Source organism: Brassica rapa, chromosome A09 (assembly GCF_000309985.2).
Source record: "Brassica rapa cultivar Chiifu-401-42 chromosome A09, CAAS_Brap_v3.01, whole genome shotgun sequence".
Classification (NCBI taxonomy): domain Eukaryota; kingdom Viridiplantae; phylum Streptophyta; class Magnoliopsida; order Brassicales; family Brassicaceae; genus Brassica; species Brassica rapa.
Window position 1 is genome coordinate 43351371 of NC_024803.2, and position 23357 is coordinate 43374727.

The 23357-nt window shown below is 38.0% G+C and overlaps 6 protein-coding genes, 1 long non-coding RNA gene and 1 other non-coding gene across 8 annotated transcripts; 2 read left to right on the forward strand and 6 right to left on the reverse strand.

Moving 5' to 3' along the window:
* Positions 1-1483: 1483 nt before the first annotated feature.
* LOC103843364 (sucrose nonfermenting 4-like protein) lies at positions 1484-6739 on the forward strand. The gene is made up of 12 exons (XM_018655088.2): positions 1484-2839; positions 3183-3344; positions 3672-3794; positions 3896-3955; positions 4163-4252; positions 4577-4711; positions 5087-5231; positions 5499-5672; positions 5876-5939; positions 6032-6101; positions 6202-6319; positions 6412-6739. The coding sequence occupies exons 1-12, from the start codon at positions 2627-2629 to the stop codon at positions 6504-6506; spliced, it is 1449 nt and encodes a 482-aa protein (XP_018510604.1). The 5' UTR covers positions 1484-2626; the 3' UTR covers positions 6507-6739.
* LOC103843365 (putative UDP-glucuronate:xylan alpha-glucuronosyltransferase 5) lies at positions 6573-10136 on the reverse strand. Its single transcript, XM_009120082.3, has 3 exons — positions 8837-10136; positions 8073-8536; positions 6573-7663 (listed from the first exon to the last, which is right to left on the reverse strand). The coding sequence occupies exons 1-3, from the start codon at positions 9591-9593 to the stop codon at positions 7181-7183; spliced, it is 1704 nt and encodes a 567-aa protein (XP_009118330.1). The 5' UTR covers positions 9594-10136; the 3' UTR covers positions 6573-7180.
* A 294-nt stretch (positions 10137-10430) lies between these two features.
* LOC103843366 (amidase 1) lies at positions 10431-13248 on the reverse strand. Its single transcript, XM_009120083.3, has 8 exons — positions 12907-13248; positions 12669-12821; positions 12452-12576; positions 11956-12081; positions 11702-11884; positions 11307-11623; positions 10903-11037; positions 10431-10836 (listed from the first exon to the last, which is right to left on the reverse strand). Exons 1-8 carry the CDS (start codon positions 13014-13016, stop codon positions 10720-10722), a joined length of 1266 nt encoding a protein of 421 aa, XP_009118331.1. The 5' UTR covers positions 13017-13248; the 3' UTR covers positions 10431-10719.
* Positions 13249-13273: 25 nt separating this feature from the next.
* On the reverse strand, positions 13274-14846 carry LOC103843367 (nuclear transcription factor Y subunit C-9). The gene is made up of 3 exons (XM_009120084.3): positions 14627-14846; positions 13624-14325; positions 13274-13538 (listed from the first exon to the last, which is right to left on the reverse strand). The coding sequence occupies exon 2, from the start codon at positions 14320-14322 to the stop codon at positions 13636-13638; it is 687 nt and encodes a 228-aa protein (XP_009118332.1). The 5' UTR covers positions 14323-14325; positions 14627-14846; the 3' UTR covers positions 13274-13538; positions 13624-13635.
* LOC117128465 lies at positions 14324-14910 on the forward strand. The gene is made up of 2 exons (XR_004451764.1): positions 14324-14449; positions 14573-14910. It is a non-coding gene; the product is annotated as an uncharacterized LOC117128465 (long non-coding RNA).
* A 324-nt stretch (positions 14911-15234) lies between these two features.
* Positions 15235-17963, reverse strand: LOC103843368 (cation/calcium exchanger 5). Its single transcript, XM_009120085.3, has 2 exons — positions 17016-17963; positions 15235-16231 (listed from the first exon to the last, which is right to left on the reverse strand). Exons 1-2 carry the CDS (start codon positions 17826-17828, stop codon positions 15467-15469), a joined length of 1578 nt encoding a protein of 525 aa, XP_009118333.1. The 5' UTR covers positions 17829-17963; the 3' UTR covers positions 15235-15466.
* A 70-nt stretch (positions 17964-18033) lies between these two features.
* On the reverse strand, positions 18034-18105 carry TRNAP-AGG. Its single transcript has one exon. It is a non-coding gene; the product is annotated as a tRNA-Pro (tRNA).
* Positions 18106-19138: 1033 nt separating this feature from the next.
* LOC103843369 (sugar transporter ERD6) lies at positions 19139-22786 on the reverse strand. Its single transcript, XM_009120086.3, has 18 exons — positions 22404-22786; positions 22242-22304; positions 22047-22136; positions 21896-21955; positions 21700-21765; positions 21534-21599; positions 21348-21423; positions 21199-21263; positions 20966-21058; positions 20797-20877; positions 20585-20669; positions 20430-20473; positions 20283-20345; positions 20129-20188; positions 19980-20033; positions 19784-19843; positions 19516-19630; positions 19139-19421 (listed from the first exon to the last, which is right to left on the reverse strand). The coding sequence occupies exons 1-18, from the start codon at positions 22629-22631 to the stop codon at positions 19297-19299; spliced, it is 1494 nt and encodes a 497-aa protein (XP_009118334.1). The 5' UTR covers positions 22632-22786; the 3' UTR covers positions 19139-19296.
* Between the last annotated feature and the right edge of the window lie 571 nt (positions 22787-23357).

A 23357-nucleotide genomic window follows, 5' to 3' on the forward strand; every position in this document is an offset into this window, starting at 1 on the left:
GGCCAATCCTCTCACAAACTTTAGACTTTAAGTCTCTGAAGCTCCTCTGCTACGTTGAAATGAAAGCTTCCAAACAATAGGTGGGAGTTTAGGATGTTCAGTTAACACCACCGGCTTTGAATCCTGTCTTCTATCCGAAGCCTTACTCTCAGTATTTTCTCCATTAAGAAGAAAGCTAGGCTCTGAATCCTCAACTTGAACCAATGGCTTACTCCCTGTTTCTTTGCTACCATCTTCTTCTCTCCTCTGGAGAGCTATTTTGGTTTAGGACACTGCATACACTTAAGTGGTCTGATTCAGGACATACCTTCCTCTCTGTGTCATCACCAGGTTAGTGATAATGGCGATGAAGACAATGGTATAGCCTCGGTGGTCCTTTCGCTGCTCTGAACGCCACCCTCTGGCTAGCAAACGCGGCCACACAGCTTCCCAGAAGATATCATTACAACGCGCTTTGCTTAAACGCGAACTTCTTCCCTTTAACTGATTCACTATCTCAGCAGATGTGAGTGAAGTGTAAGCAGCAGCTCCTCCTAAGCCCGGGACCGTTGGCCTTCTTCGGTCCTGATGTAAGAACCGTGAGATCTTCTTTTGCTTTACCAATCGCCACGGCTTCTACCAGAAGCCTGAGACCCACAAGACCTTTCACCGTGGTTACGTATTTCTCCAGAGTGATGTTCCCTTCAGCAAATGACTTTGAGACCTGCCAATATGGTAAAGATCAGTGACCAAACTCTGCATTATGATGTGAAAAAGGACTTACATTCACTAGCATCTGTCTCTGAGATTCATCTGCAATAGAGTGATTCTCGTCTTTTTTGGAGAGAGCGAGAGAGAACGAGCACTGGTCGGTCTTTCAACACGAAGTCTTTGAGACAAAGTATGAACACATAAGGTGAGATAATACTAGTCGTCGTATACTCACACATATATAAGTTTTTTTTTTATACTCCATATTGGCCTAATTAAGGGTTTATACTTTATAGCTTTGAGTGTTCATTGTTTTCAGTTAAAAGTGTCCAAAGTTATTGAAAGCGTGTGGACGTGCTTAATCTCTGGCTATTGTATGATGATGTTATTACACAGCCTCTTCAGATTGTTTCTCATCGGCCGTGTCTCTCTATATACGGATGTTCTTATCATAAGAAAACTAATATCTAACATAAGTACTGCTTTGTCAAAATCCATACATATATTATCACTGATTGGTTTAATTATTCTTGACCTTTAAAGGTGTTCAGACCAAAAAAAAAAAAACGATGTGCAGACCAAGTCTTGCCTATATATTTTATATATCATCATCCTTCTTTATTTTATTTTAACCTTGAGCGGCCTTTGACCTAACCCTCTCGTTTGGATAGTTAAATTATGCATCAAAGTAGTTTAATCATGACTTGTTTCTCATATGCACAACCTGATGATGCCAGACTGCATGGTCCATGTACTGTGAGTGATGGACGATCGTCGCACTTTTATGTACTGAACATGGACTCTTCTCCCTCAAATTTTGCAATCCTCAAATACATTGTACACCCATATATGTTAACCCAACCAAGACAACGGTTAAGTTAAATACTTAATGAACTGATAGATGAAGCAAAAAAAAAAACAACTAAAAAGCAAAACATAAGCTTAATATACAAGAAATAAATAAAAAAGTCTGATGTAAATTATAAGAATTAGAAAACATGTCATCATTTTTATTTTTTTATTTTTATTTATCCTTGAAAACATATGTGCTATCTCATCAATGATAAAACGTTATGCCACTTAATATGCTTGGTTCAAAAATAGAAAGAAAAAAAAAACCCTTCTGATTGTCTAGTTATGCACAAAAAAATAAAATAAACACAAATAGGATTCAATTCAAAATTAGCTACTCCTTATAAATGTGATAGTTGGAAAAAGTTTTATAAATATATAGGATATGAAATATACTTGACTTGAATAAATATAATTACTGGATGTTATTTTACTCAAAAAGAGTAGGAACTATTTGCATATTTTTTTTGTTCAGAAAAGAAAGAAAATACTTTTATTGGTAGTAATTATATAAACAATGTAATTATTTTATCGGGGGAAATTATAGTAATATGACAATAGTAAATAAATATAAAAAAAAGAAGGAAAAAAAATATATCTCCATGGATTAAAAACGAAAACAATAAAACATTACGCTGCGCTTCGTCGCCCTCCCACACACACACACACAGATTCTTCACCCTGAAAGAAAACAAGAGACCCAATCAGATCCAAACAATCAATGCCATCGGCTTCTCTCCCAAATCCCTAATTCTCATTCTCATTTCGATTCTCGATCATCATCCAACTCCTCTCCCTCCCGCCTCCCGAATTTAACACCGGAGCTGAAGTTTTCCAGTGGCGTATCATCTCACCACTTGATCGCTCGTGGTTGAGGAGCTCAGTAATTTCTCCCTCTATCCGTTGTAGATCGTGATTTGGGATTTTAGGGTTTTCGATTAGCTTCATCGGATTGGGACTCAGTGTTATGTGTAAGCCCTTAAAGTCGGAAGCTTTCAACTGAAGAATCAATTTTATTCAGAATCGATTGAGAAGTTAGTTAGTTGCTGTGGAGTGTAAACTATATAAAGACTTGTCGGAGGGGATGTTTGGTTCTACATTGGCTAACAACCGTGGGAACAGCGCTGCCTCGGCGCAGCTTGTTACTCCCACCCGCTTCGTGTGGCCTTATGGAGGTAGAAGGGTCTTCCTTAGCGGCTCTTTCACCAGGTGGACTGAACATGTCCCAATGTCACCTCTTGAGGGATGCCCTAGTGTTTTTCAAGTCATTTGCAACTTGACTCCTGGATATCATCAGGTTTATAATAACCTCTTTCTTAACAAATTCTTCGTGAGTTAAATCTTTGCTGGGGCATTTATGTTCTTTTAGACTCTGTGACATACATGATACTGGTGCATTTAGTATATAGATGCTAATCAATGCAATATCCATGAGAATCATATGTAAATCTGTCATAGTTGATTGCATTCACAACAGGTAGTCAAGGTAGCATCGTGTACGTTGTGCAGCCATGGAATATTCTTGACTGCATATCCCTCTTAAACTAGTGGTTATTTTAGCTAACATGAGGTCGATATTAAGACTTGAGATGCTTAAGAATCCTCTGGTGTTACAATCAGTTTATTTCATTTTGATGCAGTATAAGTTTTATGTTGATGGGGAATGGAGGCACGATGAGCACCAACCATTTGTAAACGGAAACGGCGGAGTGATGAATACGATACTTATCACTCTACCAGATATGGTTCCCACTGGTTTTAGCCCATCGAGCATGGATGTGGATGATTTCTCTCATCGAATGGTACGGATTATAATCCTTCCTTACAAAAAGTACAGTGTTTTGGTTTGTTTGCTTACTTATTAATATCTTAATTGCTTTTGTGTTTCAAGTATTGTTTCTATATTTATCCGACGCTTCATTTTGTTATTCATTGCAAATCTGGAATCCTTAAAAGAGATATACATTTTATCCTAAAAGGGAAAGATGTGGAGTGGAAAAAAATAGTTAATGATAATAGCATTTTATTTGATGACTAGTTGTATATAGCAGTAGCCTTTAAGTTCCACAGTATTGTCTCTGAAGACTCGTATTAAATTTCTGACTGTTTACATGGTGATTATATTATAGGCTGATCCATCCCAGGATTCTATCCCTAGGATGTCAGCGGTTGATTTGGAGATGTCTCGTCACCGTATATCTGTTTTATTGTCAACCCGTACTGCATATGAGCTGCTCCCAGAGTCGGGCAAGGTCTGGTTTCAACATCTTCTTGTTTGATGATTTTTGTCTTCATATCCTATATAATATCTTAGCCGAAAATTGTCTAATAAGGTGATTGTAAACTTTTACAGGTTATTGCATTGGATGTAAATTTACCAGTAAAGCAAGCATTCCACATACTCTATGAGCAGGTTTACTATATTTACCATTGTATCAGCTTCTCTTCTTTTTGGGATGTTCCTCTCTCTCTGTCCCTTACAGTCATGTATGACATTCTATGTTGTTGCATCCAGACCCAAAAAGGGAAGGAAGTGGAACTTAAAAGAACTAGATTTCTAAAAAAAAATTATTTCTAGATTGTCTGCTTCCTGGTTTTGGCTAATTCTGGATGCTTTCAGGGAATCCCTTTGGCTCCTCTTTGGGACTTTGGTAAAGGCCAATTCGTTGGAGTTCTTGGTCCACTTGACTTCATTCTAATACTGAGAGAGGTTGGTTTCTGTAATTAATTGCTAGAGCATTCCTTGGAGTGATGGATTTATAATTTTAGAATTTCCAATTGGAAGTCGTCTATATGTCAATAAAAGGGGATATTCATATGCTTTAATGTCTAATAATCATACTTGTGTGTAGTGAATAATACTGGTTTGGGTTCACAAATATTCATGCTAAGCTTGGGATTTAATTTGAAGGAGTGTAATAGATTTCCGTAGTTTCGAAGTATATTACCTATGAATTTATTTAGATGCTTACTAGCTTTCTCAATATAATTTTTTTTTCACTCTTGCGTGATAATAGCAACTCTGAAATTGCAGCTTGGAACGCATGGATCAAACTTGACAGAAGAAGAGCTTGAGACGCACACAATAGCAGCGTGGAAAGAGGGGAAGGCTCATATTAGCAGACAATATGATGGAACTGGGAGACCCTATCCTAGGCCACTTGTTCAGGTGAGACTTTCACAGTTGCTTTCTACCGCTATCATTTCATGTATCTTCCTCTAAAAAGATCTCTCTTGAGTATTTTTTTATTTTTTTGCTTTGAGAATGGTCCAGTTGATTATCTCTATCTCGAAACTTTATTTACTCAAGTGTTTTAGCTATCTAGACTCACCTAAAGTTGATGTAACAATATATGTTCAGAATTAAATTAATTAACATGACAGTTCCACATTTTAGATTGGGCGGCATACTTATCTAGGAATGTAACGCTGCTTCTTACGTCACTAAACATAGCTTTATCCTAGAAACTTCTATTGCAGGTTACATGGCAAAGAGTTCAAAATTTTCTCTCTTGATATTAATGTTTTCATATATTACAATCAGGTTGGGCCCTATGATAACCTAAAAGACGTTGCCATGAAAATTTTGCAAAACAAGGTGGCCGCCGTTCCAGTTATTTACTCTTCTTTGCAGGATGAGTCATATCCGCAGCTACTGCATCTAGCTTCGCTATCAGGCATATTAAAATGTAAGGTCCTTCATTTATGAACAACATCATAGGACACTTTTCTTTCCATGACGTGCATATGATTCTGTCATTTCCGAAATCTTCTTACTTCATTTCTCTATATATTCTGTGTAAATATGGGATCTATAGGACAGAAATTAGAGCTATATAGTTGGAATCGCCTCTCCCAAATTTTAATCACAGTTTTGCCTGTTGGATAAACAATTTTCCGAAAGTTTATGCTTCTTATTAAGACAATTTACTTCTAATTTACGCACAATATTCCAGGTATATGCAGATACTTTAGACATTCGTCTAGCTCTTTGCCAATCCTTCAGCAGCCCGTTTGTTCAATTCCACTGGGTACTTGGGTCCCCAGAATCGGAGAATCAAGTAGCAAACCTCTCGCTACACTGAGACCACACGCCTCTTTGGGTTCTGCGCTCTCCTTATTAGTTCAAGGTAATCCGTTTTTTGCTTCTGTTTTATCAATATACTATTGTGTAAAGTTCATCGGCAGCTAGAGACTAACCTCGACATTTCTTGATGGATGGATCTAGGGAAGTGGAAGCCTAATTAAAATTTAGAGAATTTCACATGATGGCATTGAATGAGTCGTGCTTCATTTATGTCTCTAATATTTTGTGTGCATCTTGTTTTTACAGCTGAGGTTAGTGCAATTCCAGTAGTGGATGACAATGACTCGCTTATTGACATATACTCCCGGAGGTAAAACTCTATCCATCAGTTGACAGGATAATTACTCAGCATTCCATATTTTTGAATCCATGTATTCTGATCTCATATCCTTCATTGGCCAGTGACATAACTGCTCTGGCTAAAGATAAGGCATACGCACAGATTCATCTTGATGACATGACGGTTCACCAGGTAAACCTCTCAGCAGAAAGCGAAGACTCATCCCATTTCTGTTAAGCTGCTTATTAAAAAAGTACATTAATGTGGTTTACAAAACGGTGCGGGTTTTCAGGCGCTGCAGTTGGGGCAAGATGCAAGTCCGCCTTATGGAATGTTCAACGGGCAGAGATGTCAGATGTGCTTGCGCTCAGACTCTCTTGGGAAAGTGATAGAGCGGTTGGCGAATCCAGGTACCACCATCTTCTCCCTTGCATACACTCTTCAGGGTGCTCACATCATCATCATATGAGAAGTATATTTACTCGGTTTGGTTGTGTAACAGGTGTAAGGAGACTGGTGATAGTGGAAGCAGGGAGCAAACGTGTTGAAGGTATCATATCTTTGAGCGATGTTTTCAAGTTCCTGCTCGGTCTTTGATCCTCAAAACTCTTTTTCTCATTTCCACAAATCGAACTACCCAACAATTTGCTTTTCTTTTTTGTGTTTTTTTTGGGTGGTCTTTGCAAGGAATTTGTAAATTTGCCACGAACACCTTCATTGTTTTCTTCTTATTTATTTTTGTTTTGCTTAAGTTGAACGTGTTTCCATCCATTCTTGTGAAGATATTGGCTACCAAAAGCTTTACTAGCATTTATCAGCTTTTTTTTGTTTTCTTTATGCTTCAAAGCTTAAAAATATGGCGGTTAACAGCATGGGAAGGCCATGGCCCATGGGAGACTAAGCAAAAAAATAATCATCATATTAAAAGCACCATGTAAAGCAAATGCAAATATGTTTTCTTTAAGTTTAATCACCATCATAGCTCAAACACTGTTAGGTATGGTTAACCATTGAATCACCCACACATAGCGGCATTTCAGAAGCTTAGATCAGAAACTTAAGTGGCGGAGATAGGCTCGTTCCTTAGCCTTGACCTACATGAAGGATCCTCTACCACTTGAACAATGATTGTATAAATAATACATGTACATCGAAAAATAACATTTATACATTGTTTTAATGGTTATCAATTATGAACCACATTAGCGGTCGATCGAAAAATAATCATGGCTCTCATCAACCAAAATCAATTCCAAAGCGCTATCACTGTCTTAATCAAGAAGGTTCTTCTTCCTTGGATCTCTCACTTGAATTCTCCAATGCCTTTCAGGTAAACCCTTAACCTTTGCCATTTTCCTCCACTTCTCAATGTTCTTCTCCATCTTACGAGTCAAACCACAATAGCCTCTCAACTTCTTCGGCATCTTATCGTACACTTTCCACCATTTCTCATGCACCGACTCACTTGCATACACACGCCGTGATTTCAAGTCCCAGTTACAATCATAGTCTCTGTAACATAGCCATGGTTTTAGTCCCAAGTAGTGTATCCCCTCTAAATTGTCCGGGAGATGGCGTTTTTGGCTGTTCTTGCTTTCAGCACCGAAGTACTTCATCGTGTTCACGTGTTTCGATAACCTGTGCCACCATACAAAATACTCGTTCAGAAACCCTTGGTCTCCTCCGTTATAAGACTTGATCTTGAATGATTTCAGCATCAGCTCCTTGAACAAACAAGCTGATGGCTCCAGAACCTGAACAAGAATAATTGTTACAATCTACAATCAGGTTTTATATATTTTCCCTAAATTTACACGATATGAATCCAACCTTAACCGGGTTTAAACAACAGCATGTGTGTAAATTTATGACAAAAAATAACACAAAAAGAAAAAATCTCCAAAATAACACTAACTAAAGGATAAAATAACTAAATTACTTCAACCTCTAGACACTTATTATCCTAACCCCATCCTCTAAAATCTGAATACTAAAATTCTAAACTTAATCACTAAATCAAAATTCAAAAATATAATAAAGAAATCATTTTAACTTTTAACTAATACTATTTTGAAATTATATTTTCTGTGTTATTTTGGGAATAAAAAGGTGTTTTAATGCGATTTAATGTTTTTATTATAAATTATGGTTTAGATGCCTTACCATAACTCCGGAGTTGAACAAGAATTTGTCGTTGCCAGCAGCAGAAAGTTGAGGAAAGGAGAAAAGATAATCAACATTCTTGGCGATGATGAAGTCTGCGTCTATGAACACTAGCTTATCGTAATCCGTTACTTGCCACACACGTAACTTACTGTAGTTCCACTCATTGTAAGAATCTTTCTTGGAGAAAGGGCTACGGATTCTCTCTACTTGCCGTAGTTTCCAGCCCGCACGGCTCAGGCCAACGCGAGATGGATTGGTTATGGACTTGTCGTGGAGGAGTATCATGTCATGCGTTGAGCCAGATTGTCTTATGCTTTGTGCTAAGGCTATTGCCCCGCATACGTAGACCTCGGATGAGTGGAGTAACGTCGCGTAGGCAACACGTTGGGCACCAGATGATGATGATAGTGTGGTTCTTGATGTAAGAGTTTCGTTCTTCTGTCGTCTCCATGCTTCTTGATCTTTAACAAGTTATCAGAATACTAGTTAGAGAAAATGTATGTTACCATGTTATGTTAGAGTAGCACACCAATAATATATATAGATGAAAAGCAAATACAGTATAAAAGGTAGAGGATGATTTGATGATTGAGTAGCTAAGTTTTAGGGTAAGAATTAATCATTTTACACAATATTTTTTTGTCTTACATTTTAGCAACTTCAGTTTACTAGTTTTACACTTTTACTAGTTACTATTGTTATAATCTAGTTTTATATACTAAGACTAGAAAATATAAGTTTTTCTAAGACAAAGATGTTACCTAGTTGAGCAGGCAGTGGTGCAATCTGACAAGAACCAACAGGCATTACAAGCTTTTGCTTCAGCTTCTCTAGATTAGGTCTATACAACCAATATTCCCCTACGCGCCTCACGCGCTCATCACACCTAAAGATCTCATGCATGGGACCACACGACCCGATAAAAACAACGTACACAGTCCGGTCAACGTTCCTCCGCCCACTCTCCACCGCCAGCTTCGCTGCCGCAAGATTCACCTGTAGCCGGAAAACATCTCTCAACCCTTTATCCTCCCTAACCCCATCGCACGGCACTTTCACAACCACAACGTCAACGTCAGCATCAGAACCTTCCACACGAGGGAGAGGGACCTCTGGACATGTTGGCGTGTGCCACCTATGATCCTCGTCGATCCACACCGGAAATAGACTCTCCCACGTCAGATTCTTCGGAAGAGGATCTAGCGTCACGTGGACAGTCTCCAAGATCGACGTCCCCGTTGCCTCGTAGCTCTCACGCTCATTTTCTTCAATATTGAGAAGACCAACTCTGATCTTTTTCTCCTGAAGATGGTTCTTGATTAGTCGGAACCATCTCGGGTTCCGGTTAACTTCCGTCGGTAAAGAGTAACGAATCTCAACTATCGATGGAGAATTGATCATGGGATTGAGTAGAAACAGAGGTTTAAACGTTACTACCAAACCCAAAAACGAAAAAGACATTAGGGTTAGATAAAACATCAAGATCCTCCTGCTCTTTTTTTTGTTTTTTAACCCCATTTTTTTTCAAACACTCTCTATATGCGCTTAAAACATATTATGTATATATTAATAATCTCAGATATATATGTACGTATATGAAAAATATGTATACAGGTATATGTGCGATATCGTGGCTGTGAGGTTGTCAGCACGAGGCTTGAGATGCATGAAAGTCAATCGGTTAGGTGATCTACGAATGTTAATATAGCTTCCAAGCGCAAGTTAGGCCCGTGTTATAATTGTAGAAATAGTCTTAGCATTATTGTGGACATATATATTTTTAAATTGGTCACCAAGCTTGTGATTGTTTTCGTCCTTCATGTAGACATTCCTATATTTTAAACAGCAATCATGCATTAAAGAAATCATTGGTCGTTGATTTGTCACAGAATTTTTATTTAAAAACTAGTTTTGTTGGCTTCGTGTATATGTCGTTAAGTAGACTGAATCATAAGAATCCCAATTTTAAATATTTATTGATAGTCGGTTGATAAATCAAAACCAACCGCTATACGTTGTTAATTAGGTACGAGTAATAATTTAAGTATAATGATTACTATTAGCTAAGACAAAAAATAAATTCATTAGCTTCCAAAATTTAAATAATTCAACGAAATAAAATTGATAATTCGACACAAACCTATCGGTTAAACGCTCCGATTATAATTGTCACACATCAACATAGTTACAACTTGTTGGTTGTTGCAATGGAAAATGGCCTATTACAACTTCAACTATACAAATAATGTTTTATATGATCCGAACAAATGACCGACAAATATGACTATAGTTCGATTATAATTCAATCAGTTATCTAAACATTTTAAAGAATTGAATCCTTAATTCAGCTGGCTGGACATGTGAAATGGCAACTATGTATTGATTATTGCCCAAAACAAAGTCGTTTTTAGTAAAAAAAATCAATATATTGGTCACACTCCCATACATGACTCGAACCCTCAGTTTGACACCCACTTACACGAGCACTTTTTGGTTTAGGTGCAAACGTGAGTAGACTAGAGATGCAACGGGATGGAGATCGAGTAGAGACCAGAGATGCAAGCGGTGAGTGTGAGAAGATGAGGTGTGACCGACCAGACATAAACCAAATAGTATATGCTCAATCATGCATTGTCTATTAATATCACATGAATTTCGAAAGGGAATCCACAAGACTGAGAAGAAAACCGTCTGAGCCATGATTAGCCACCAAGGATACTGATATGGGAAGATTTTCGTGCAGCCCCAATGGTATGCTCACCTGTTAGGAAAACACCAGACCGGTTCTTAACTTGCTCCACAAGAAATACATTGACCTTGTTGTTACCTGACATAATCCAGAGACTCCGGCGATGGACAACAAGCTGAAGGCTCTGCTCCGGAAAGATTCTAGTGCAACCACATCAGCTTGGAGATGTGGTGGAGGACCTGGCACCGTCGGAATCACCAACACACCATTCTCCTAAAAAACCATTTAATATTCAGTAGATGAATATATTATGGACAAAGTTATACATAGGAAGTTAGAAGAAATTTAGCAATATATAAAAAGTTAACTAATCTATTTATCACTAATTAGTTTTAAGTTGGAAATTCATTTAACTTCATATCATATCATATCTCAATCCATAATTGATCCACACCAAAGTTGGTTCACAGATCCTCTTAAGTGTTTCAAGAAGTTTGTTGTACAAGTTTTAAAATTTGAGAGAAATAGGAAGAAGTTTGTACCCCAAGCAAAGTTGAAAGAGCTGTTAAAAGTTCGGTTTTAACCAACCGGCAAAGGTCAATCTTCTCGTCAGACACCCTGATAGCTTCCTCAATCCGTTCTGATATTCCAGGACCAAACTCTGGCTTCACCGACGAGACCCATTCACCGTGGTTCATCTTGAACTCGTACCTCTGTAACATTCTCATTGAACTCGACAGAGCCATGAGAGAAGGAATACAAAACTCTCGTTGTGTCTCACTTGTCATGAAATGCTTAAGGCTCGGAACATTCTCTTGGATGTACTCTCCAAGATCCACCTTGTTTATTACAGTGTTGCCTTCACACAGAACCGAGTCATAAAGAAACAAGAAGGATTCCCATTAAACAAAAGGTTCTTATGATGCATGCATTTTACCTCCAAATGATTTGTCCACTGATTGAACTACAGGCAGCACCAACAGTTCACGTGGTACACTACACAGCTTGAAGCAGTCATCTGCAATAATCAGTTGACTTGGTTCCTTAGCGTCCACGTCATGCTGCTGCAGAAGAACGCAGCCTACGCGTTTTAAAGTAGCTGTGTCCCTAGCAAACCAGCCTAGAGAGACAAATGTTATATCAAGACACGGTGTTTAACTCATAACATGTAGGTTTTTTAGCTGTCTTTACCAACTGTGTCGAAGCTCTGAGCCATTGGAGTAACTCCAACAGTTGAAACAACTCCATGTGATGGCCTAAGACCAAAAATGCCACAATAAGACGCAGGGACTCGTACACTCCCTCCAGTATCAGTTCCTGCTTGATGGAAAAACAGAGCATTACAAATATTAATTATTTTTAATTTTAAAATAACTACAAATATATAAATATTGGAATAACTACAAAAAATATTTTAAATTCCCTAGTTATCTGAATATTTTCTGGTTTAACTCGGGTGTTCGGGATTTTGTCGGTTTTTGTTTTAAACACTAACACAGTCATAACTCTTTCTAATTCGGTTATGTTTCAAGTTTTATACATAATAGAAATCTTAGACCTTACCTGATATTATCCAAACCGATCCGATCCGGAAAAAAAATTATTCTTAAATGGGTCCTAAAACATCCCAACCCAAATAACCCGACCCAACTGTAAACCCGAATGCCGAGCACTAGAACATACTCACCAATTGAAAAGTCAACAAGACCGGCAGCTACAGCTACAGCTGAGCCACTTGAAGATCCTCCAGGGACTCTCTCAGAAGCAACTGGGTTTACCGGAGTCCCATAGTGTGCATTTTCACCGTTTATACTGTAAATTAATGGCCAAGTAAACGCACAAACCTAACCACAGTTGCTTTTCATAGAATCTAAACTCGGTTTGAAGTGAATATTAGTAAAGACCTGTATGCCATTTCATCCATAATGGTAATACCCAAAGAAGTGGCACCAGCTTCCAAGAGAGATGAAACTACAGGAGCTGTGGAAGTAGCTGCTGAATGTGTCCTTAACCAATCCGGGTTACCAAAACCGGTTACACGTCCTTCCACATCAAAGCTGGTTTAAAACCAAAACATGTTCAAATCAGTTTAACAGGAAAGGGACAGAGGAAGAAGTTGTGAATATATAGTAGATACCGTACATGTCTTTGATGGCAAAGGTAAGACCCTTTAGAGAAGGAAACGAAGAAGATGGCGTTGGAGAGATTGTAGATTTCTCAATGAAAGCTCCATAATCATTACTAATCGCCATTCCTGTAGCTTCAGTGTTGAAGTCACACAAGGTGAATGATGACCAAGTAAAGCTTCTTGTGGATAAAGCTACTCAAAATATCAACCCGGATAAAATAGCCAAGTCATCTTCTACTTGTCTTTTTTCTTTTTCAATCTTTTTTCTTTTAAATAATTTATATACTTACCTAACGCAGTATGCAAGTATAATACATTCCATCACCAAAGAACCACAGTGTCTCAATGAAAAGCTAGAAATCAAACACTTTTTGTGGTTTATATGGGAAATCAAGTATGATAAAGATAAGAGACAATAACATAGAAATAAAAAACCTTGTCAACCACACACTTGTTCCCTTACAGAGTTATAGTTTTATACATTCTTCTTCTGGTTCATCTCTAAATTTATCCTTAAAAGAAAGGATTGAATAGACATAAAACAAAACACTTAAGATTCTTCTACCACACTGATTTGAAATTCTTCTGATATGTTCTTTTTTCATTTTCTTCACTAAAAGTCTCCTCCTTTCTTAATTCCAGAACTCTGCCAAAGAAACATAACAAAGAGACTATGAGACTGTATCAAAAACAGAAAGACTATTAGCTCTAAAAGAAGCTGGGAAACTCACAGTTTCCAAAAGCTAATTCTCCTGGTCAGGCTGATCAGGTCCCTGTTGCTGCCACATTGGTTGACCCATATAAGGGTTAGGAGGGTACGCACCACCAGGGTTACCCATAACCATCCCCGGGTTCCCTATAGGAGCAGTTCCAGCAGGCAAGTAACCATACGGGTATCCAGCAGCAGCAGCCTCAGGGACAGTCCCTCTCGGAATACTCCCCAAGACCTCATCCCTCAGATCCTCCCTGGGAACAATATCCACCAGGAAGTCAAAGATATCAGTCCTGGTCACAGCCGCCGCGATATCGTTCTTCTGCAGCGTCCTCCTCTTGTTCTCCTCAGTGTGGTTCCAAGACCTGAGCGTCAGCTCCAAGATGAACATCTCGCAGGCCCTCGCAAACACAACAGGCGCCTCGGCGGAGATCATGCGCACGTCCTCGTCGGCCTTCATGATCTTCTTGATCCTGGCGAGGGGAAGGCTGTGGTTCTTGAAGTCGGTTGTTTTCTCGATCTCTTTGAACTGGTTCTCCCAGAAGACTTGGAGCTGCTGAGCCAGCTGTTGCTGCTGCTGCTGCTGGTGGATCTGGTGGAAGCCCAGCTGCCCCGGCGGTGCGGCGGGGCCGGCGCTTGTGGTGGTCATGGGGTTGGTTTGGTATGGGTTTGAGCCGTAGTTCATGGCTCCGGACTGTGCATGCTCTTGCTGATCCATTCTCTACCAGAAACAAACCAAGAAAATACATAAACTTTGGAAAGACTAAAGCTTTCTCAATCAAATCGTTGGAACAAAGTTATATAATATATAGTTTCAAAACAAACCCAGAAGATCTAAAACAGCAGTGAGTATGAAAGACTCAAGCTTTATGTAAATTAAACCAAAGGGTATCAAAATCTACTTATTATAACCCATAAAGTTAATCTCTTTCCTATAACAACCATGTCAAGCAACGATTTTTTCACAGAGTATAAGCAAGAACAGGACAGAGAAAGAAAATAATTGGGGAAAGGAGAGAGACCTCTGAGTTGGTTGATGCGGGAGAAGAGAGCGTGAAGATCTGGTTTGTAATCTTTTGATTTGGTTTTTAATTAGGGTTTTTGCTGCTTTTCCCCCTTTTTATCGACTTTAACAATGAAGAGAGAAGAGAAAGGGAGGAAGTGGAAAAGGCTTTTAAAAGAGATGGGTGTCGTGTCAAGCGTTGGGCTTTCGTCTAGATTCTTGTAGCCTTGTCAGATGATGCTTCCTTGTTTTATTATTATGTAATGTAATGTAATTAATTAATTAATTATTACTCTTTTGACTCAATTAGTAGTTTACACACTGTAATTAAGAATATTAAACGAACAACAGTTGCATTCTTCTTGTAAATAGCATAAAAAATAGGTTGGAATTTGAAAGGGCCAAACTAAATAGTTCCCACTCAATTCGATTTCAAGAAATTATTATGTGATAGTTAAACGTTTTTTTATGGGATTGTTGATTAAATCGATTTTTTTAAGCGTTTAAATCTGACTTTGAAAATAATTAGTTTGGTTTAAGTCGGATTTGTTGATTAGGTAAATACAAATTACACCTCAAATGTGTGGTTTATACATAAATCATGTATAAAATACATTACGATCAATAGAGAAAGGAACCGGTTCACTTAACCAAATGTAGTATGAACAATGAATATTTGTTTGTTATTAACTTTCTGAAAATAGGAATACAATCTTCTCCCAAAAAATTCATATGCATATTCTTTGCTCTTCACATGTAATTTTACCTATCTATCAACCTTTACTAATCTGCCTCACAGACAATCACAACAACAATAGTGAAGCTTATATAATCAGCAGCACAGACTTTAAGCATGTGCTCAGGTTGAAAACGTGGCGATGATCAAACTAACAAACGTGAAGACTACATAGAGTCCTACAAGACAGACCCCCCAGAATCTCGGAACTCGGAATCTAGACCAGGTTATAACCAACAGCGATCCCATTAGACTAAGCAACAAGAAGACGAAAGCGATCACAATACCAACATGGAATCCAAGTTCGTAAGCGTTTGGATACACGTTAGCCGTTTGCATCACCAAGGCCGTTCCAAGTCCAACAAGCATATTAAACATTGGGCCCGCAAAGCAACCAGCCATGGCCATAGCTGGTCGACCCGCCTTTGCAACTGCAACGTCGGCAACAAGGTCACCGACAGAGTTTCCCCAAGCTAGAACGGTTAGGCCGAGTAGCGCCGGAGGTAGTTCGAGGAGGGTTCCAAGCGCGGCCAAGCAGTTGAGGAGCTCACCAGCGATTGTTGATATCCAGAAAACGCTCATTACGAAAGCGACGATGATGACATGCATTTGCTCGGTTTTGGGAGGATGTTTTTCGATTGTGAAGTGAAGGAAAGCGAGGGAAGAGGTCATGAAGAGAACGACGAGCCAAAGTGGGAGATGGGTGTTTGGGAAGAGGAATGAGATTGGATGGTTTAATGGTACAAATGAGTTGCAAGCGTACAAAAGGGCAAGAGGGCAGAAAACAATGTTGGCAGACCGGTAAAACCTGGACCATTCAGAAGGAGAAGTTTTTGGGATCGTAAGCAACAAAAGAACTGATACAGGAGTTTCCCACATCCTTGAGATCTGCAAACAAAACAAAAGTGAAAGACTTCATCACAACAACAAAGCCTTTAAACACATAACATAAATCAAGCAATATTAGATTTCACAGCTACGGCTTAAGATGAAGCAACCATACAATTCCCACCATTGTGATCAACAAAAGAAGCTCACACGTTAAAGGAGAAGACAAGCAAATTTATAATGCCACAAACTTATTTTCCTCAAGTTCTTTTTAACATGTTATCTCTTAGCTTACCCCGAAGTCTACGATTGTTCATGAGCTGTTTTTACCGCAGCTACAACAATCCAGCTTAAGCTGCTTATAATGTACATTCTCTACACTAGCAAAGAGACTTTTATCATAACATCAAATCCTTTAATCAAATAATCTAAACTCAGCACACATTTTAACATGTTAGCTCTCTAGCTACCGGAATGAACGATTGTTCATGAGCTATTAACGCAGCTACAATCGAGTTAAAACTGCTTAGACTACTTACAACATTCACTAGACCAAAGTCAAAATACTTTATGACAACATCAAAGTGGTTAAGATTCCACTACCATACAAATTCCCACCATTATGATCACCAAAACAAGCTCACACGTTAAAGAAGAAGACAACCAATCTGTTTTCAACTCAGCTACAACAATCCAGCTTAAGCTGCTTACAATATTCATTCTCTACACTAGCAAAGAGACTTTTCATCATAACTTCAAAGCCTTTTAAACACACAAGATTCCCACTACCATTCACTGTGATCAACAAAAGAAGCTCAGAGGCTAAAGTAAAAGACTTTTTTACCTTCCCATAAAGCCTCAAAACTCTGGAAAATCGATGCTCTTTCTCAGCTTTAAAGCTCTCACCAATCTCAACTCTCAAAAAGTCCTTCTCTTCCTCACTAACAACAACCTTCCCCTTCTCAACACCACCACCACTCCCAAAATCCATCCAAAACACAAACCCAACAAAGAAAACATAAAACCCAACAAACCCAACCGCCTGCCAAACAAATATCTCCCCACTCAAATACACATAGAACAAGAAACTCGCCCCCATCAAATAAAACATCACATCCCTCACAAACGACGCCGCATCGACCTGAAACGGCGCCGCGTGGATCGCAACGAACCCAACCACGAAAGCCGAGACGAAGGTCCCCGCGGACAAGATCGCCCCGAAGCCCGTACGGTACTGGCCGCCGCGGAGGGCGGCGGCGGAGGCGAAGACGTCGGGGGCGCCGTTGCCTAGGGCGAGGAGAGTGACGGCGGCCATGCTGGGGGAGAGGGAGAGGCGGTCGGCGAGCTTGGTGGTGACGGAGGAGAAGTGGGAGTGGGCGGTGGTGATGAGGATGTAGAAGTGGAGGAGGATGAGGAGGGAGAGGGAGGGGATGGTGAGGAGGAGGTTTTGGTTGAAGACGCAGAAGTGGAGGGAGAGGTAGGCATTGGTGTGGGATTGGGAGGAGAGGCAAGGGGAGGTGGAGAGGAGAGAGCGATGATGAGGGTGAGTGGTGGGAGTGGGTGGAGTGTGGAGGAGGAGGAGGAAGAAGGTGATGGTGGAGATTAGGGTTAAGCAGAGAGCTGAGTTTGTGATTGTTGATGATGAGATTAGTTCCATGCCATTCACTGTGTGTGTGTGTGTGATCGGAGACGGTTAGCTTTCCGATTTGGTTTTCATCGGCAATGATGATTCGATGAGATCTGATTGCTCAATTAAAGTTTTTTTTTTCTTCCGCGTGGGAATCAAAATAAAGTTTATAATAATAAAATATCGTTGAAAAAAAAAGACTCCGGTGAATTTGATTGGGAAAAGATAAAATTGTGGGGCATTCCGAGAATTGAACTCGGGACCTCTCGCACCCTAAGCGAGAATCATACCACTAGACCAAATGCCCTTTTTGTTTATGGATGTTGACTTCGGTAATTATCGTTTTATAGAGGCAAAGATAATATCAGTCTCATCTAAGATAATCAAAATTCTACTCAACGAGATGCAACGGACAACAGTCGTTTGGTGTTTCACTATAACCACCATCAAAACGAAGATTTGATCATCATCTCTCTCCCCCCAAGCCAACACATCGCTTCTTCAGTGTGGTGTGTGTGTATCCCAAAAGTGTACTCTCCCGTGGTGGCTCACTCGAAACACAGGACATGTCAGCCCGTGGCCCGTGGGATACGATCACTATGTTAAGCTCACTCGAAGGATCCACTTGATGCATGTTTATGTCAACGTCTCTCCATAAGGACTCCAAGAAACTCTTCCAATGAAGTAAGACATATAGATTATTAATGTTACGTTAACTTTAGATAATTAATGTTACGTTAACTTTTTAGTATCATTCTCACTATTAAAACCCAGTAAAAACTAGTAGTATAGCTAGGAGCGTTCTATAGTGGAGAGATCGATGATTATTATGTCTCTTTGTCAAGTCTGAGAGCCCACCATATGAAAGCACGATCTCAAGAAGTTGAGGATTTATGGTAAACATAGCTTATTTCATTAGTTTCTAATTAATACTTTTGGTTGGTAAATTGTAGGTAGTGGGTACAATGGAAAATTGGTATGAAATTAATTTTGCAAAAGCAGAACTGTCTAGTGGTCATTGTGGAACTCCATGATTTCAGTGTTTACGAAAGACAACTACTACATTGTCCTTGCATGATTCGTAATTTTTGGATCACAGTTGATATTTTATCAATTTAATTTTAAGTAAAGTAATCATAAATGAGTTGTCTAAACGTGTGGGCTTTCGATTGCTTTTCCATAAATTCATTATCAAACATACTTATATTTGAGTAGGTCAAATTTAAATGGTATTTTTTAAATAATCAAATAGTAACCGGGTTGATTAACGTGGTTTCAGTCACTATAGCCTTTTAGGTGTTTTTACGCTGCATATGATTTTTGTATTGCCATAATGCGTATCAGTTGCCAATTTGCCATATACAAATTTATTGTTGCCATTTTCCCATCCAAAACTCAATCCATACACAAATCTCATTCAAACGCACACCAATCATAATAATCGACTTTTATCAGTTACAATAATCGATTTATATGATCATTTCACCAAAAAGACAAGTTATTGTACAGAGTTCGAGAACAATGCTTGTATTTCTTCAAGTGATCGACCTTTAGTCTCCGGTACCAGAAAGTATATGAACACAATCGAAAAGGCGGAGACCATTGAGAAGATGAAGAACATTCCTTTAAAAAATGAAAAAAGACAAATCAGCCACCATCACCGAAGTATTTATAGTAGTAACTAATTATTATTAGATGTTTATATCTAAGTATTTACCTGATGCATTCCACTCTAGCATGAAATTGAAAGTATATGTGATAATCCATCCAAATAACCAATTAGTCACGGTAACTAAGGTTCCAGCTGACACTTTCACATTCATGGGAAATATCTGCAAACGAAATAAAATATTTCAGCTCTCAACACACACTCTGGACTTGTACTCATACTATAATGACTATACTTTATGATAGGACGGCGACACTAGCGCAAAGCACTTCTATGGAATTTAAAACGAAATCATGAAATATTAATGTTGGAATACCTCGGCCATTATAATCCACGGTAGTCCTCCCATTCCCATTGCAAATGCCACAATGTGACCCTATACATATCGTTAATTACCAACAAAACAAATCAGCACTGAAACAAGTAACAAGTTAAAGTTATAAATAAAATTAAGATTTGTAATCTGTTTTTTTTTTGTTATAGCTAGTAAGTTTGTAAATTAGGGTTATTACCAATACACCAATGCAAGTAAAGATGGGAGTGAGATCTGGGAGAATTCCAAATGACTGCTCAACATTTAACAAAATTTGAAGACAATAATTAGCTTAAAATGTTGCATATTTCTATTCACTTTTATAGGAAAATGGTAGACTTAAATCACCTCGAACCCGTAGGAAACACTTAAGAGCAGTGCACTTAAACCCATTGCAGCACAAGAAGCCTGTTCAAATTTATATAAAAGTTAGTTATTTTTTAGTTGAATGAAGGATAATTCATATGTCAAAATATTTGATTAAATCTAAAGTAGTTCTAACCATTAGAAGTGTTCTCCTCCCCAGTTTATCGACTATAATTGTTCCCAACATTGCTTTCGGAACCTAAAAATAGCCGAAAGTTCATTAATTTTTAATATTGGAATTTTTCAGGTGTTATAAAGTAGATGTTTTTTTTTGAAAATTTACCATGATCGTGGCTATCACGGATGTGCCAATAGCACTTGGAAATCCTGAAAGTACATGATGAAATATTCAAAAAAAAATATCTCGATTGAACTTTTACGGTTTACACATGAAATGTTCACATTGTCGATTAAAAGTGCTATATGAATATAAGTTACCTCCTTTGTTGAAGAGGCTACTGGCATAATATGTTACACCTGAGCTCCCGCTTAATTGTTGCAAAAACATAAGGCCCACTCCGATCTGTATATGTCATTACAAAATAATTGGTTTAAAATAATTGGTTTAAAATACAACTGAACTATCACGTTTTTCTAGATTGAAAAAGTCACATTCCATCAGAAACTTGTTTCTTAGTTCAAGTACTTACAAGTAAGGGATATGCATATCGTCTCTGAAACAATTCAGACATTCGAGATTCACCGTCGACTTCGGACATTTCTATGGTATCCTACAAAAGACCAGGGCAAAAAATGATTTTGGAAGCCAACATATTTTAGTGGTAAGTATATTTATCTTTTTTAATGGAAGTTTCATACTCTAATTGTGTTTGCTTCACGAGAAATGTCGACTTCAGATCCTCTAAGACGTTGCAAAGCAGATCGGCATTCTTTATCACGACCTTTCTTCGCCTGTCATATATATATCATGGTATTAGGAATAAAGAACGAAACAGCCACCTTTTAATCTCTTGTAACCAACTTTCAAAACCGATAATGATTGGTATAGATCCATATAAACCGAAACCATATGCAACTATAAATAAACTTACCAGCCACCTTGGAGACTCGGGAATGAAAAATAAACAAAAAACGTGGAGCACACAAGGCACAAAGCCTGGAACACATAACAACATAATGTCAAAATAAGTTGTTTTAAATTATTTTAATTTTGAAATTATTTATCTAAATATAATCTTACCGACTATTGCTAATAATCTCCATGGCAGGAAATTGCCAATAATGAAGAAAAGTGCAATGCCACAATTTTGCATCAACTGCATTTTTAACAAAAACGTATTATTTATTCCGAATATAACGCTGGACCAAGTCAGTCTTGATTAACTTGGTTAGAACTTAAACTGTCAAATAAATCCAATTAACGTACTTGGTTCGCGAACACAAATGATCCACGGACATGTTTTGGTGCAATTTCAGCTATATAGACTGGAATCTACATATGAAACACAAGTTTGTATCAGTACTTTTATCATTTAAGTATTTAATTTTATCATTTGAGTGGTGAAAAATTAATTTAGGATAATAGAAATTACCACGTAGCTAAATAAACCAACGCCGATTCCAAGCAACAATCTTCCACAGTCCAGCCACAATGCATCCTTCAAGATATGATTATATATAAAAAATACGTTAGTTGTAAGAAACGCAAAAATAAACATTAAATATATTTATTTTTTAAAGATTAAACAAGACAAAGTGACAAAGAACAAGTAGAAGGTAGAAACAAACCTGAGCCAATGCGACAGCAAGCCAGCCTGTGACGCAGAAGGCTTCACAAAACAACATCGTCTGATTTTCATAAAAAGTGGTAGAAACCGGTTAGGTAGATAACTTATATAACCGGTCAAACTTAACCGAAATGTATCTATCTTATTCTTACCCGCTTTCTTCCCAAGACATCGGCGATTTTACCGCTGAATATTGCACCAATCAAACCGCCTAGTGTCAAAATCGAACCGAACATTGAGTACTGCATGATCAACAAAAACGGTCAAATCAAAAAGTCAAACTACAATTTACTTTATAATTTTAAGTGAAAAGGTAAAAAACAGAGCAATAATAGTAATAATTTTACCTCTGCAACTGAGAGAGATAAATCTTTGGTAATCCCTGATTGCGCACCCGATGAGAAACCCGCCTAGAAAACCAAAACATCCAAATCTAATTAAACTGGTTCAGTGAAAACCGGATGGATAATCTATAAACCGGGTTTGAACAAAAAAAACAGACGACTCACGCCACAACCGGTGCAGAAGGAGCCAGAGACGGCAACAAAGGTGCTAAAGAAAACAGTGGCAGTAACACGACATTCACCATCGTCGTTTTGAGCTTTCTTAGTAATTTCTCTGGGGGATTTTCTGGATAATCCGGTTTCAAGAAAAGCTTCTTCGTTTGGGAACTTCCTCTCTCGTATGCTTAAGCTCTTCCTCAGTAACCCCTTCTCCATGCTTTTTTGTCTCTCCATGCTTCTTTACTTAGTTTTCTTCTGTACTTTCTTAGTTTCTTTGCTATGAAGAAGAAGATACAATGAAAGTAAGCTGATATAAAAGAAAAGTAGAGTTGTGAGGACTTTGAAGTTTCTTGAGAGGTTCCTACTTATGCAAATTGAGGATTTGGATATTTGTCTACTAGGACAGTTGAATATTATATAACACGTCATAAAATCATTTTTAATGGTTTTGTTTCTTTCTAGCTTAACCTTTTTAAAAAAAAATATTCAGTGGACTTGGTCGTGAACTCTTTGTCGATCAAACATTTTAATATATTTGTCTAGTGGCATTTTGTTAATAGTATTGGAAAATTAGAATAGGTCGACCCCCATAGATTTATGAGATGGTTGGCGACTCAAAAGCAATATATCTTTATTGTTTACAATCTTAATTTAGTCGATTGGATAGTATAGTTTTGTTTTGTTTAGATTCAGTCATCTACATTGAACTTGACCATAGGTTTGATTTTTCTTTTCTATGATTAGTTTTGCTCGTACTTTTAAGATGTGTTTGTACATCGTACAATGATAGTTTTAATATGTATCTATATTTATTTATGAGTATATGTTCATAAATATAAATTGATATTTTCGGAAATATTTATGTATACTGATAAAAACAATATTGACGGTTTTTTACCAAGAAAAAAAAACTAATTGGATATTGAAATTATAGACATCTTTGTTGAATAATGTAGTCGT

Bases quoted from the DNA above. Each gene is read 5' to 3' on its own strand.
- LOC103843365 (XM_009120082.3), bottom strand. From the start codon at position 9,593: ATGGGGTTAAAAAACAAAAAAAAGAGCAGGAGGATCTTGATGTTTTAT. The intron at 8,537-8,836 runs GTAACATCTTTG...AACTTGTTAAAG, and splicing joins ACCACTGCCTGCTCAACTAG to ATCAAGAAGCATGGAGACGA. The intron at 7,664-8,072 runs GTAAGGCATCTA...ATTCTTGTTCAG, and splicing joins TGTTCAACTCCGGAGTTATG to GTTCTGGAGCCATCAGCTTG.
- LOC103843369 (XM_009120086.3), bottom strand. From the start codon at position 22,631: ATGGAGAGACAAAAAAGCATGGAGAAGGGGTTACTGAGGAAGAGCTTA. The intron at 20,878-20,965 runs GTATGAAACTTC...GGTCTTTTGTAG, and splicing joins GTGAAGCAAACACAATTAGA to GATACCATAGAAATGTCCGA. The intron at 19,631-19,783 runs GTATTCCAACAT...TTTCGTTTGCAG, and splicing joins CGTGGATTATAATGGCCGAG to ATATTTCCCATGAATGTGAA.
- LOC103843367 (XM_009120084.3), bottom strand. From the start codon at position 14,322: ATGGATCAGCAAGAGCATGCACAGTCCGGAGCCATGAACTACGGCTCA.
- LOC103843368 (XM_009120085.3), bottom strand. From the start codon at position 17,828: ATGGAACTAATCTCATCATCAACAATCACAAACTCAGCTCTCTGCTTA. The intron at 16,232-17,015 runs GTAAAAAAGTCT...TTTTGTTTGCAG, and splicing joins TTTTGAGGCTTTATGGGAAG to ATCTCAAGGATGTGGGAAAC.
- LOC103843366 (XM_009120083.3), bottom strand. From the start codon at position 13,016: ATGGCGATTAGTAATGATTATGGAGCTTTCATTGAGAAATCTACAATC. The intron at 12,822-12,906 runs GTACGGTATCTA...GTTTTAAACCAG, and splicing joins ACCTTTGCCATCAAAGACAT to CTTTGATGTGGAAGGACGTG. The intron at 12,082-12,451 runs GTGAGTATGTTC...TCCATCAAGCAG, and splicing joins TCTTGTTGACTTTTCAATTG to GAACTGATACTGGAGGGAGT.
- LOC103843364 (XM_018655088.2), top strand. From the start codon at position 2,627: ATGTTTGGTTCTACATTGGCTAACAACCGTGGGAACAGCGCTGCCTCG. The intron at 2,840-3,182 runs GTTTATAATAAC...ATTTTGATGCAG, and splicing joins TGACTCCTGGATATCATCAG to TATAAGTTTTATGTTGATGG. The intron at 5,673-5,875 runs GTAATCCGTTTT...TTGTTTTTACAG, and splicing joins GCTCTCCTTATTAGTTCAAG to CTGAGGTTAGTGCAATTCCA.